This window comes from Halichoeres trimaculatus, unplaced genomic scaffold, assembly GCF_033239565.1.
Source record: "Halichoeres trimaculatus isolate MK-OKI-2021-1 unplaced genomic scaffold, fHalTri1.1 fHalTri1_scaffold_16, whole genome shotgun sequence".
Classification (NCBI taxonomy): domain Eukaryota; kingdom Metazoa; phylum Chordata; class Actinopteri; order Labriformes; family Labridae; genus Halichoeres; species Halichoeres trimaculatus.
In genome coordinates this window covers 13882404-13896193 of record NW_027437194.1, presented here as the reverse complement: position 1 = coordinate 13896193, position 13790 = coordinate 13882404, and the positions used below count along the sequence as shown (strand labels likewise).

Below are 13790 nucleotides of genomic sequence, written 5' to 3'. Positions count from 1 at the left end.
TGTATAAACAAAGTGCCCTCTAGATATAAGTAAAGTGAGAAAATTTCAAAACAAATATTAAGAGATCAGAACATCTGAGATGTTTGTAATTTTTAATTTCTAAATATTTCACAGCTGCACCTGTGGAAAAGCAAGAAAGAGTAGCATAAGTGCAACTTTACTTGGGTGTTTCTTCTGCTCATGCCTTGTAGTTTTTTTCTGTTATTTGTATTGTCTTTTTCATCATCTCTTGGTTGGTTTCGAGTTTCAAGTTTCCGTTATATGGGTAAAACCCGACGAGAGAAGACTATTGCGGGTTGAGCTTTTATTTTGAAAGGATGCGACACCGGAAGCGCCGCAGTAGTTCTTTGTAACTTCACGGTGTCGGTTGGCGTTCACGTGAGCAACGGAACGAAGTGTGGCTGATCCGACGGCAGATCCAACGGGAGACATTGTGAACGTTAAGTCATAGTTGCCGTTTGAGTTATCACTACCTGTTAGCTTTGTTTTAGCCTTCTTGGGGCTAAATACGGATTCATCCTGGAAGCACCTGGAGAACCGCGGATATCAACGCGGCATGGATGCTTCGTGACTCGCGGCAGGTGTGAGGAGATGCCGGGGGAGCCGCCGGTGGCAGCCGGGCGTGTGGTGCTGGTGAAGAAGATAGTCATGAAGGACGGAGCTGCGGTGGGTGGATGACCCGCCATTTTTATTTCATTTAATTAATCGAATCGCCAACCTGTATGATTGTCATCCAGGAACTGATGCATGAGACGTTGTGTTCAATTTTGTAGACTGTAGAAAATTACAATAATACTTGTCACAATTTATAATGATATTTCCAGTTGGTATTGGCTCATCCATGTCCGTTAGTGAATGACATAACACCAAACCTGAATGCATGACGTATTGCATGGTATTAAATCCTGATAGGTTTCAAAAGGCACTTGCACATCAATTTTACAGCAAAATAAATGGCCAAATATACATATTTCCAATATAGAAAGGTGCAGTTTCGCCGTATTTTCAAGCCCTATCATGGTTGTCGAATCATTCTCTGTCATTGAAAACGAATAAAATAGCCCAGTAGTTGAGTCGAGCTGCTCCCATCTAAAATGGCTGTTTTGGTTGGATGTGGATGCATTCATGTTGTAATGGAGACAGAACAGGTTTAATGTGGCCCTCAGTCAGCTCGGCTTAGTGTGAGGATGATGATAATGTGGATCCATTATCTGTTACGTAACAGCTCGGTACACGGAGGGCAGGCGGAGACTGCAGATTCAACACTGTACAGCCTCCATGGCTCAGCCAGCGTCCATTTTAACAACCCTACGCAGACATAACACAGACATTTACAGTAGTATAAAAACACCTTTCGCAATAGCATGTGTGTTTTCTAAAATTTCGGATATATATTATGCAAGTAAAACAGATATGTGCTATTTTAAATTGTCTTTGTCAAAAAAGAAAATGTCAGACTGTTACATCATGAAGCTCCCACTGAATGAATGAATGAAAATGACCGAATCCTCTGTTGTTGTTGTTGTTTTTTACGCCTTGCTTGAAATAATATGGGTTAGAAATCTAGAAAATTTCAGAATTTTTTATGAGCATCTTTGATATTTTTCTTTAATAGAACTGATGTGGTAAAAGGTATCAAGACTAATTGACAAATGATGATTGGCATAGGCTATATGTCTCCAGCTCTTAATTTGCTGCAGGTAGAGTCAAAACATTCAGTTAAGCTAGTGTTACTTGTTTAATTATCTGTTTTTGTGTCACCACACCGATGTTTTTGAGATTAAATAGGGCAAATGTAAATTTTGATGCATTTTAGACTGAGCTTTGAAATTTAAACAGTGTTAGTGAACATTTTGTACAGTTCATAAGGGTAATAGTAGGGAATACCTTGCAGATTTTTAATTTTAAACTGTTTTACTCTATGATGCATGTAACAGTTTCTATTAAGAAGACACAAAAAAGCACAACATTTTGCTTCATGCTAATTCAAGATTTCTCTGGTTACTTAATCCTTTTTTCTAATTTTTGCTAAATATTGTTTCGAAGTTGATTTTTGTTACATGTGGAGCTGATAATCAGGTGCAAATCAGACACCTGACTGTCAGCACCTGAGGGAACCACAGGCTCAAAACAGGGGTCAGTAGCCACAGCAGAATTTACTGTTTGACAATGGCGGAAAAGATTTGGCAAATTTTTCATGGGCTGGAAGTAGGATGTCCTCCATGTTTCTCCTCTCTCTTTGTCAGTCCTTTAAATAAAGATGAAACATTCCATTCAGAAGTTTTTAAGGCAAGGGCTAAAGCAAGGCTATTAAAAGATAAAAATCTCACAACATGGCCTTATCTTTGGTATGAAGAGTTAAACGTTTTACTTGATATTTAAAAGAAGGGCATCCAGTGTGATTTTTCCTTAAATATTTGACAAATTGAACAAGGAGCCCTTTTCCTTGCAATGTTGACAGAAAAATAATCAGTCTTTTGATGTTAGGCCACTACAATGTTGCAAAATGTGACATACATGTGCAACAATGTAGCAGTAGGCCAAACAAAACCAAATTAATCAAAGTGTCATCAAAAACAAGACAAAACTAATGGTAATCTGTCTTAATTTCATGTTGGCTCTCACCTGCTGACCTAAAGGTTAATAACACAGAAGAGAACTCATTATCTAAGTAGTCTAAATCTGCTGGAGAAGAACGTGCTATGACTCAAGCTAAAGATAGAAAATAGTCCATCTAACCAACCAAATCCGTTTCATGTGTGTCAGTGGGCTAACAATCACTTAATGTGACTTTATTGGTGCTCCACTTTTAGCCACCCCTGTTTGAAAATGAAGAGAGCTCAGTAATTTTACTGTATGAATAATGCCTTCATGATAAAATAGCCTTTAAATTGTGTTGAAATGATTCTCTTGTCCTGATCAAGTTACAGATGCATCCCATTCCTTCCAAATATTAAAACCTGCAAGTTTGTAAACTAGGATTGGTTTTCGACTGATCTGGTTTGTATTAACATTGGACAGATTGAATATACTTGATAAGAAAGATCGTCTTGTCCCCACTCACTTTACGTTCATCCTGGTTTTCTGTGAACAACTCGTCCCTCTGATTGTGGACTCACATTAAAGTCACTGTGTTTTGAGATTGTAAAATGTGTTTGTTTTCTGTGTTCCAGCTGCAGCAGGGCATTGGCAGGCCCAGTGTCTATCATGCAGTCGTGGTCATCTTCCTGGAGTTCTTCGCCTGGGGTTTACTCACCACGCCTATGCTCACTGTGAGTAACACTGCGTGGCGATGACAAGATGTTTGTCACGTGTTTGTGTCAACCTCTGAGCGGCTGATTAATTCAGTAAACTGCAAGTTGGCCTTGGGATCTGATCCCACATGAAGAGGGCTGTACTAATAAATGAGAACAGAATTTTTGATTCAAGATGTCACCACTTCTTAATGAGCAAAGATTTTTGCTTTTTGTGTGGAAGTGGCCCCTACTTCATTGAATGCTCTTTTTGATCGGTTTACTTGAATGTTTCTTTTGTAAGATGTATTTTTTTTATTATCCTGCCTATTATGGTTAGTTTGTAAAAAGATATTAATTCATGGAGCCAAATAGTTTCTTACAGATTTTTAGGTTCCTTCTTGTGAGGAGAAAAGGTGTTTTGTTAAGGAAAAACTGTTTTTTTATATCTTGTGGCTCAAGACTGATGGAGTATGCTCTACAGTAAGATCAATGATCTGATTGTACAGTCAGTATGCTGTAGTCTGTATCTCATTGGGCTGGTTAACATCTTGTCTTTTTTTTAAATTTGGATAGTTTTTTTTTTTTTTTTTGGAAAAAATGTGTGTCATGGTGAAGACAAAAGATTTTTGTTGAGCCAGATGATTCATGGAATGCTTCTTGAGCTATAGGTTACAATTTTGCAATATTTGAGTGAGAGAAAGTCAGTGTATCAGCGAGTAAAATATGTATAGTTTATCTTTTTTCCATCTTAACGAAATTGTTGTTTCATATCTTTTTGTAGGACTGAATAATTCCCTTAAATAACCCAACTCTGATTTTTTGGACCAACATTGAGATGGGGGGGGGTATCTTCTGCACTGTTCACAAAACACAAACAATCAGTCATTCTTTAGTATGACCAACACAATATAGGACACTGTCAACATAAACAATTCTTCTTTCTAGGCCAGGCCCACATGTTATTATGAAATGAGAGCGATTGATGCATGAATTGACACAAATAACATATCTTTATTAAACTATTACAGTCACAGTAGAATATTGGCTGATTGATTCAACTTCAAGCCTTGAGGATGTGTAATATATATTATCATTAACTGCCTTAAAAAATCAGAGAAAGGAACAAAGCAGAACGACCGGCCTGGTATGACCAATAACACGAAAAAGAAATATGAATCTGTCCTTCTATGTATCTCAAAAATAAAGAACAAAAATGTAAATAAGACCAAATCTCTGGCTCAACCACTGAAATAAGTCAACATGTGGAATGCACTTTTTTGTAAAATGAAAAAAGAAAGGCTGTGTGAACATAAATATAAGTATTAAATGTATAAAAATCTTACTGATCTCCCATCAGTAACATAACACAAATTAAAGTGCAGAAGTATAAATAAAAAGAAAGTTTTGGCTCAGCCACTGAAAGATGTAAACATGTGTTCATTGTGTTGGTAGCACTTTTTAATTGAAAAAGAGAAAGGAACTCTGTGTAATTTACTGTCCTCCAGTTGTCAGTACAAGTAACAAACCATGCAGAATAAAGTGAACAAGGCCAGCCACAATCTTTCTAGTGTATGGATCTCTGTGGCTCGCAGATTCTTTTGGCCAGAAAAAAACAGCACATTATTGACTTTTGCTGGTCTCAAGGCAAAGTTCAAGTTCCTATAATCCCTCCAGGTCAAAACATCACTCTTTTTTAAATTTTCCTCACATTCAAAGCTTTTTTTTGCTTTCTTATCTATGAAGACTATAATGTTTTTTGTTGTGGGTCTCCGCAGGTCTTACATGAAACATTTCCCCAGCACACATTTTTGATAAACGGACTCATCCAGGGGGTGAAGGTAAGGGCTTCATTTTATAATCATACTGCTTCAAGATGAATCAAGTTGAATACAATAGCAAACAACATATGTTTTTGTATTTTACGTGTTGCAAAGTTTGTTCATGTTGTCTCTGACTCCTCTTTGATGCAGGGTTTGCTGTCATTCATGTCGGCTCCTCTGATTGGTGCACTGTCTGATGTGTGGGGGAGGCGGACCTTCCTCTTGGTTACCGTCTTCTTCACTTGTGCTCCAATTCCTCTGATGAGGCTCAGCCCTTGGTACGATTCACTATTCTCTGTTTGAGTAAAAAAATCAATGTTCATATTTTAACATTTTTAACAGAGGTTAAAATTAAAACAAAATATGTATAATAGTATAAAACATGTTGCATGTTGTTGTTTGTGTTGGAGAGACAAAAAAAACTGAGGCTGTGTTCCTGCTCATCCTGCAGGTGGTACTTTGCCATGATCTCCATGTCTGGAGCTTTCTCTGTCACCTTCTCTGTCATCTTTGCCTACGTAGCTGATGTGACAGATGAGAGGGAAAGGAGTACAGCCTATGGTCTGGTAAGGACTGCTGCTAAACAAGATTAATGCATCTTACTGAAGATATTTCAACAGGGGGCAACAAGGATGATGACTGAGACTTTTAAACCTTAGAGAAGAGAAACTGACTGGACAGCTTAACAAAAGAACAAACCTCAGTTCAGAACAGACTTATCATATAGATTGATGCTTTAACACTTCTGTAGAAAGTGTTCCTGCATCAGTTGTTTTTCTATCCTTTAAAATTACTCTTCTGTGTCTTTAGGTGTCTGCCACTTTTGCAGCCAGCCTGGTGACGAGTCCAGCGATCGGGGCGTACCTGTCTGCATGGTACGGAGATAACTTAGTGGTTCTGGTGGCCACACTGATCGCTTTGGCCGACATCTGTTTCATCCTGCTGGCTGTACCTGAGTCTCTGCCTGACAAGATGAGACTCAACACCTGGGGTGCACCCATATCCTGGGAGCAGGCTGACCCATTCGCTGTCAGTACACAATATTTAACCATTCAGTAATTCAATGATGAGTGTGTAGCAGATTATTTGTTTTGTAGTTAAATGAAGTCTTTTTTTTCAGAGTGATTTATAATTTTATCTCTGTGTTTTCATCTCTACATCTTTCAGTCTCTGAGGAAAGTGGGCCAGGACTCGACAGTCTTACTGATCTGCATCACTGTGTTCCTGTCGTACCTGCCTGAAGCCGGACAGTACTCCAGCTTCTTCCTCTACCTGAGACAGGTAACACACACCACCAATCTACCACAGCTATCATGACCTCCACTACTGTCCTTCTCAACAACAATGTTTTAACTGAGTATGTGTATCACAAAAAGAAATGCCTTAATTTAGTTCAAGTTCTTTAATTAGAAAAAAAAAACACAGCATAAATGACGTTGAGATAAAACTGTGAGCGTGTTGGTATATTATTGTTCTTTGGTCAAGGCTGTTGTTAAAGCTAATAGCATTCTGTTACATGGAGCACTTCCAGCTCCTTGAGAAGGAGAACTCAGCCCCCTTTCAGTTTAAGAGCTCTCAGAAATGTTTCGCTCCATTTGACAGCTGACTGCACTGATTGGATATTTCTGCTCATTTTCTTTTTTCATGATGACATTAAGCGCTCCAAAAAGCAGCACAGTAACTTGAATGATTTCTGCCTTTCCCTCTAGGTCATAAATTTCTCCTCTACAACTCTTGCTGTTTTCATTGGAGTTGTGGGCATTCTGTCCATCGTAGCACAGGTAAAAAGATCCTTATTTCAGTTCAGACAAGAAGTTTATGATAGATTTTAATTGTACAACTGGTTCAGCTTGTAGGTTTTTTTTTTAATAACATGTATGATCTATTCTCATATGTACAAGGTTTGAGCTCTATTAACACCCCCTCTTTTTCTGTCCTCAGACTCTGTTCCTCACTCTGCTGATGAGGACTCTGGGGAATAAAAACACAGTTCTTTTGGGTTTGGGCTTCCAGATCCTGCAGCTGGCCTGGTATGGCTTTGGTTCTGAGCCATGGTGAGATCTGTTTTTTATTTTCTGTGTTATGTATTATGTTCAGCTATCTAAAAAGAAATTCAGAGTAAAGAAGATCAAATGTGAGCTCTATCATTATTGTGTTTTACTGTTGGGGTTGTTTAGTTTTATGTTCTCACTTTTAATACAGAATAAAAATCTCTTGTGTTGAGTTTGATGTCCATCAGACTTTTATCAGTTTCAGCCAGTGAGTTAGTGGACATCTAACCTTCCAAACTAATGTTGTCACTCAGTGCATAATGAAATCATGTAGGCCTGTCACGATAACAAATTTTGCTAGACGATAATTTTCCAAAATATTATTGCCAATGAACGATATTATTGTCAATATTATTTTGTTTTTTTTTTCCATTTTTTCATTGATGTAATTATGATAAATGGGATAACAAAGTGAGTACACCATATCAAAAGCAAGAAACTTTAATTTCTTAAGAGTATTTAACTGTAATTAAAAGGTCAGGATCTTTTAAATAAAATAAATTAAACAAAAGATATAATAAATTTAACAAACAAGAAAGAAAAAAATACAATGAAAATAAAAAGGACTCTCTTTTAGAAAAAAAATACATGTCCATGAAAATAATTAATACTAATCAAAAACAATAAAACATAGACCCTGTCTCTAAAGAAAAAACAAAACTCCAAAAAAAACCAAAACAATAAAAACTCTAGCCTAAATAAAAGGGAGTTTATACAGTTCCTGAATTGTTTGTAACATGTCCTTTTTCCCAGTCAATCTGTACTGTCTGTCAAACGTTTTTAACATTTCTGGCTTTCAACCGTATTGAAGGGCTGCATTTCTTTAGCAATGTAGCTGTCTTTGAGCGCCCACCATTTAGCACTTTCATTTCTATTTACTTTGCAGACCAAAAGCCTCAGTAAGAGCGGATTGTCAAAGAACAAGGCTCAGCTGCACGTCCCCTTCTTCTTCTTCGTCGCCACTATTTTCAAACAAATGCGACATATCAGTTCGTTGGTGTTCATGAGCTCACACTTTGTTCATTCTGATAAAAAACCAAATATTCCCACACTGGGACTGTGGCAGGCGGCTTAAGAACCATATCTTTTGTGCCATCACTCATATTAGCGTGTGTTTCCTCCTTACCCCTCAGGATGCTCGCTTTAGCCCTCTCCGTGTGAATGCGCGAGCAGCCCCGTTGGAAAAGATGCCAAAGATCGCATTTTTGACAGATGCTCACTCCGCTATATTCCGATAAATCTGCGATAGAACCTATGCACCCTGATGTTAGGAAAGATAGACGTAGTGAGCCATCTTCTCATTCAGCCTCTTTGGTCAAAAGAGAGGAGGAAAACAAACATGCACGTGTCAGTTTATCGAGGCTGGCAAACTTACCAAGGACGTTTTTATTTATTGTTCGGTTAATTGATTTATTGATTATCGTGAAAGTCCTAAATTAATGGCTTCGGCACAAACCCTCAAACTGATGTATCCACCATAAACGGCCATTTTGTCATTTTTGTTGTGTGCAAGAGGATTAGTCACGAGTGTGAATAGGCAATATCACACTGGGATCAGACATGTACATCTGTAACTGTGTGTGTGTGTGTGTGTGTGTGTGTGTGTGTGTGTGTGTGTGTGTACAGGATGATGTGGGCAGCAGGTGCTGTAGCAGCTATGTCCTCTATCACCTTCCCGGCTGTCTCTGCGCTGGTGTCACAGTCTGCTGATCCTGACAAACAAGGTGACAAAGAAACCCCCTCCTGTCTCCTCACTATTCCTCAGTCCACGCCTCATCTCTCCTCTCTTCTCTCCCACTGTCTTTGTAGTCTCTCTCTTATCCCTCTCTTTCCTAATTTCTCCTCCCATGTTTTCTCTATCTTCTCCTCCTCTCTGTCAACTGCTCACATTAGCTCCTTTTTCTCACCCTTTTCTCCACTCTCTTGTTGTCATCCCGTCATTGCTCCATCTACTCATCTGCTTTTTTATTCCTTCTCTACATCAACTGTCAATGTCTTTCCTTTCATCCTCATCTTTCCCTCACATCTCTTGCCTATTCTGTCCACTTCAGTCATCTCTCTTCCCTTGTTTCTTTTTCCTTCTCAACTATCCTCTGCCAAAATCCTTTTCCTTATCCCTCTGTTTCACTTTCATTTTGTCACCGCTCTTCTCTCTCTGCTTTTTATTCTTCTGTCCTCCCTACTCCTCTTCTCCTAGCACCTTTTCCATTCGTCCATCCTGCTTTTCTTCACTCCTCCCCCTCTTCTTGCTCTCCCTTCTTGTCTTCTGTTTTCCACCTCCTCTTTCTTTTTTCTTTGTTTTAATTCCTCTCCTCCTCCCCCTCCTCTGATCAATAGGTCAGTGTGTTGCTAAGGATTTTCTGTATTGCAGTCTGTGTTACTAAACCAGTCAGTGGAACACATCCTTCTGGAGCTAAATAAAGCTCAGATACAGACCTCACTGTGTCAGCGGTCACATGTCTGATCAATAACCTGCCCCCTCTTCCATCTCAAGGTGTGGTCCAGGGGATGATAACAGGAATCAGAGGCCTGTGTAACGGTCTGGGCCCGGCTCTGTATGGATTTGTTTTCTTCCTCTTCAACGTGGAGCTCAATGCCATGGACCCCATCCAGGGAGACTTCAACATTGACCCCCTGCCGATGAACAATCCCACTGAGGTACAGAAGCATTTCACATGATGACAATAGGGAGACAGCAGCCTGCGTAGGAAAACAGAGCCAGTGTTTAGCTAGTGATGCTTACACACAACTAATCCACCAGGCCGCCACTCACACAAATTATTTTGCCGGTTTAAAGACCTGCACCAATTTGCCCCAGCAGTTTAGGATGTAACAAGCTGAGCCACTTTCCCATGTGCAACCCTCAAATTTCCCTAGACATTTTCAGGACCTCTGCCCCCAAACTCTCCTCCTCCATCGTCAGCATGAGGATGGATGAGGGGTATGGTGGGCAGGGAAGATTCAAGACATGACATTAAAAGAAGTTTCAAATGTGGTTGCTGAATAACGCAGCGCTGCTATCACACTGTTAGTATCTATATCAATATTGCACGCAGATGACAGATGTGTAGATATCATCTTGTCCTCATTTTGATTGGTATTTCCTTTCTTTCTTTAAGCGTGAAGATTTTTATTCATGCTGCTATGTGTCATTTCTCTGTATTCATGCAGAAGTTTTAAAAGAAGGCTGACAGGAAATTGTGGCTGATGAATGCTAACAATGTTCACACATACAGCTCACCCCAAAAGTTGTCCTTTCATCACTGAAAATAAAGATTTCTCTGAAAAAAGACGTGAACAAGAAAGAATAGAAAATGTAAGTAAAATTTGTCTTTGTTTCAGCGAGCCCTCATCCCCGGCCCACCCTTCCTGTTAGGGGCGTGCACTGTGGTCGTCGCTTTCCTTGTTGCTCTCTTCATCCCTGAGAAACCCTCGTGCTCCTCCTCTTCATCCCACCTGTCACTCAGCGACAAGCCCCGCCCAGAAAGCAAAGAGTCAATGTCCTCACTGGCTGGTGTCCACATTAACACACCTCTCCCAGGCAGTGATGAGGAGACCCCACCTACTGCCAGTGACGAGGACTTTGAGCCACTGCTGCAGGACAGTATCGTGTGATTGACAGGTGAAAAAATCTACACGGGATGGAGCTTGATTAAGTGACTCTTTGTTTAAAGACAAAGAAGCAGTTATTCATTTCCAAAGTGGGACTAAGTGTTCTTTTATTGTCAAAAGATTGACGGCAAGAAGCTCCAATCACTCTATCTCTTTGCCAGAAGGAAATATTTCCTACTACGGGTACAGAGGTAACAACATCTGACGAGTGACCAACAAGGATGTTTCTTCACCAGAGGGCAGGAACTATAAGCTGCCAAGATGTCATTCATTAATTTGACAGTTATTTGATTGAAGGGAAGAAGGCAGGGCCAAAAGAGATGTCACAGTGAAATGGAGACCATCAACTGATTGATAAGTGGAAGGACCAACTGTGTATTTTTTAAGAAGTGGACGAGCCCACTTTTGGGATACGCCCTCTTTTGAGACCGGCCCTCATAGAGTCCCCCTCTGAAGGGAGGAAAAAGTATTTTTGTGGCTTTAATGAAAGGATTATTGTTCATCTTTAAGCTTGAAGTTGTTGATTGTTTTGTGATAACAAGAAAAGGTATTTTTACCTTCAGCTGTATCAATTTAAAGCTGTATTTTAATTATTTCTAACTGGTTCTTGTACAAAAAAGATGTCTGCAACATATTCACAGCAGCCAAAACATCAATGTTGTTTATATTTTTGTGTGTGTTGAAGAACAAATTTTTGCTAGGTTATTTTGTTTGGGTTTTTTTTCAGAGGTTTGAGGGGTTTTTTTATTCTATTTTATTTTTAAGTGTACAGTATCTTACCTGCTGTCAATACTAACAAGGTATGAATGTGACATGCTGAGAGATGAGTCAGCACCATGAAATCCTACATGTCCAAATATCAATTTAAGCATAGTTTTATCTTATTCCTAAATTCCACTCAAGAAACAGTCTTCGCCAAAAAGCCAAGAAGATATATATATTGTACCTATTTTCAAGTCATTGGAAATCCGACAATGATAAAGAAGTTAATTTCTACAACCAAGCACCTCAGTTTAAAACAACTTTCCTACTTATTCCACTGTTCAGTGTCTCTGTTTGTCACTCTACCTCAGATCAGTGTGTTTCAAAATCACTTTAAACCTGGATTTCACCTTCACCTTTTGTTTTATTTTTGTATCAATGTCACTTTAAAAAAGTGCTGCTGACTGCTGGCAGTGGGGAAATCTCAGACTTTCTGAGAAACTTGTACAGTGTATGAAGCATTTTGTTGTAGGTGATGATTTTTTTTCTTGCAGTAAGTCAACAGTGTCAAAATGTTGTGTCTTGACAATTTATCACAATTATGCTCTTCACACATTAACATCAATGTGTTAATGTATTTTGTCCTCATTTAACAACAAAAAGCACTGTCACATGTTTTCGAATATATAGAAATCCTTACCACCCCTTCCCACAAATCTGGTGTGCACATTATGTAATAACAGGTATTCTATACCAGATTAAGTGGCACTGTGGTGTGATGTTGGTTGTGTTCTCACCAAATAGATTAACTTAACCTAATTACACATTTAACAGCTATTGATAGAAGGTCAAAAACAAACTAATTTTCACCAAGCAATGCTGTTGAGTGAATTAGCTTCAGTCTTATGACTTGGGAAAATGTTTCCCATAGAAGCTTAACATTTCAGCATTCAACTATCTTTAAAGTGATCCTTGCTTACTGTGCATCTAAGAGAGAAATGAGAACATTCAGCCCTGTATTTTTTATCTCTAACTTCATGGTGTTTCTGGCTCCCTTTGTCCATTGTTGGTGTGCCTTCAACAAACGTTTGTTTTAAGATCAGCTTATTTATGTGCATCAGAGCTGTCTCGTGTAATATGTGTGGATGGAGGTCAGCTGGAGCAGTACACCTTTGATTTAGCAGATTTGAGGTTTCCCCCTGCCAGCAGTGATTTTCCTTTGAATGAACTTATACTTGAAGAGTTAGAGAGATTTTATGAGTTTAAGAGAAGTTTCAAAGTATATAACTGACACAGAGTGTACATAGTTATTTGCTTTATGACCTTAAAATGTAAATGTACATGTGAATGATATAATGATTTGTATATATGATATAAGTGAAGCGTATAAGTGAAGCTCATTGGCACTAAAGCAGTCTGGATAGGAGTTCTGCTACCTTTGTAAAATTTCACACTACTATAAGAGCTTAAGTCTCTGTTTTGGTTTTAATTATCCAGTCAAACACATAACTTCCCTCTTTTTCTCTTGTTATGTTTACATGCACACTTGTATCCTGAAATCAGTCTTTTTCAGAATTTTTTCATATTTTTGAACACAAAGATCATGTACTCTTTTTATACAATGTTAAAGGTGCTAGATCAAATCAAGTTTTCTGCATTTACTCTCATCCGTCCTAGCCTTTTTATAAATCAGGAAATAGGTTTCATTTCATTACTATAACTTCAAACCCCGTTTTTGCTTACATCATTCTTAAGGATTAAATGTAATGATATAGCTAGACCAGCTTCTTTTATAGTACCCCAGGTCCTATAATCTCAATATAAACCAGGATATAATTAATCCAACTGTCTTTTGTCAGAATATAATGTTAATCTAAGTGAGTATTCCTAAAATCCCCCTAACAGGTAGGATATTGACATGTGAGCACTCACTTGCTCATGGTAGTTTTTTTTATTTTTCTGCACCTGTGAGACTGGCTCAGCCGTGTAAATATTGTAAATGGATTGGATGTCTGTATATGTGAAGACATAAATGTACATGGATTCACTGTAAATACACTGTCTGTTGTCTTGTCTGAAGGTGTATTCAAGCAGATGTTGGTTATTGGAAATTAAATCTAAATAACAATTGCTATTCATGTGAGTGTTTTTTTAATATCTAAACCGTCATTTTTGCCACATTTTGCTGCATATTTTTTACACAATATGTTTTTTTATCTTAAATTATTTAAGGAAATGTCCCAGTGAAAAATTGTTTCGTTTCATGTAAGAAAGGCAGAGACTTTGTCAACACACTAGTCAAGGATGGTACAGCATTTGACTTCTTCCAAGAAAATTGGCAACATAATTAAATGTAACACAGTCTATAC

General features: G+C 38.4%; 1 protein-coding gene across 1 annotated transcript; it reads left to right on the top strand.

Annotated features, from left to right (window-relative positions):
- Positions 1 to 348: 348 nt before the first annotated feature.
- On the top strand, positions 349 to 13539 carry mfsd14ba (major facilitator superfamily domain containing 14Ba). The gene is made up of 12 exons (XM_074690402.1): positions 349 to 666; positions 3174 to 3272; positions 5012 to 5074; positions 5207 to 5334; positions 5508 to 5622; positions 5867 to 6085; positions 6224 to 6337; positions 6766 to 6837; positions 6998 to 7110; positions 8734 to 8831; positions 9602 to 9765; positions 10450 to 13539. The coding sequence occupies exons 1-12, from the start codon at positions 592 to 594 to the stop codon at positions 10720 to 10722; spliced, it is 1533 nt and encodes a 510-aa protein (XP_074546503.1). The 5' UTR covers positions 349 to 591; the 3' UTR covers positions 10723 to 13539.
- Positions 13540 to 13790: the final 251 nt, after the last annotated feature.

Coding starts and splice junctions, on each gene's coding strand:
- mfsd14ba (XM_074690402.1), top strand. CDS start 592: ATGCCGGGGGAGCCGCCGGTGGCAGCCGGGCGTGTGGTGCTGGTGAAG. Junction 6,338..6,765: donor TCTTCCTCTACCTGAGACAG/GTAACACACACC, acceptor CTTTCCCTCTAG/GTCATAAATTTCTCCTCTAC. Junction 8,832..9,601: donor TGCTGATCCTGACAAACAAG/GTGACAAAGAAA, acceptor TTCCATCTCAAG/GTGTGGTCCAGGGGATGATA.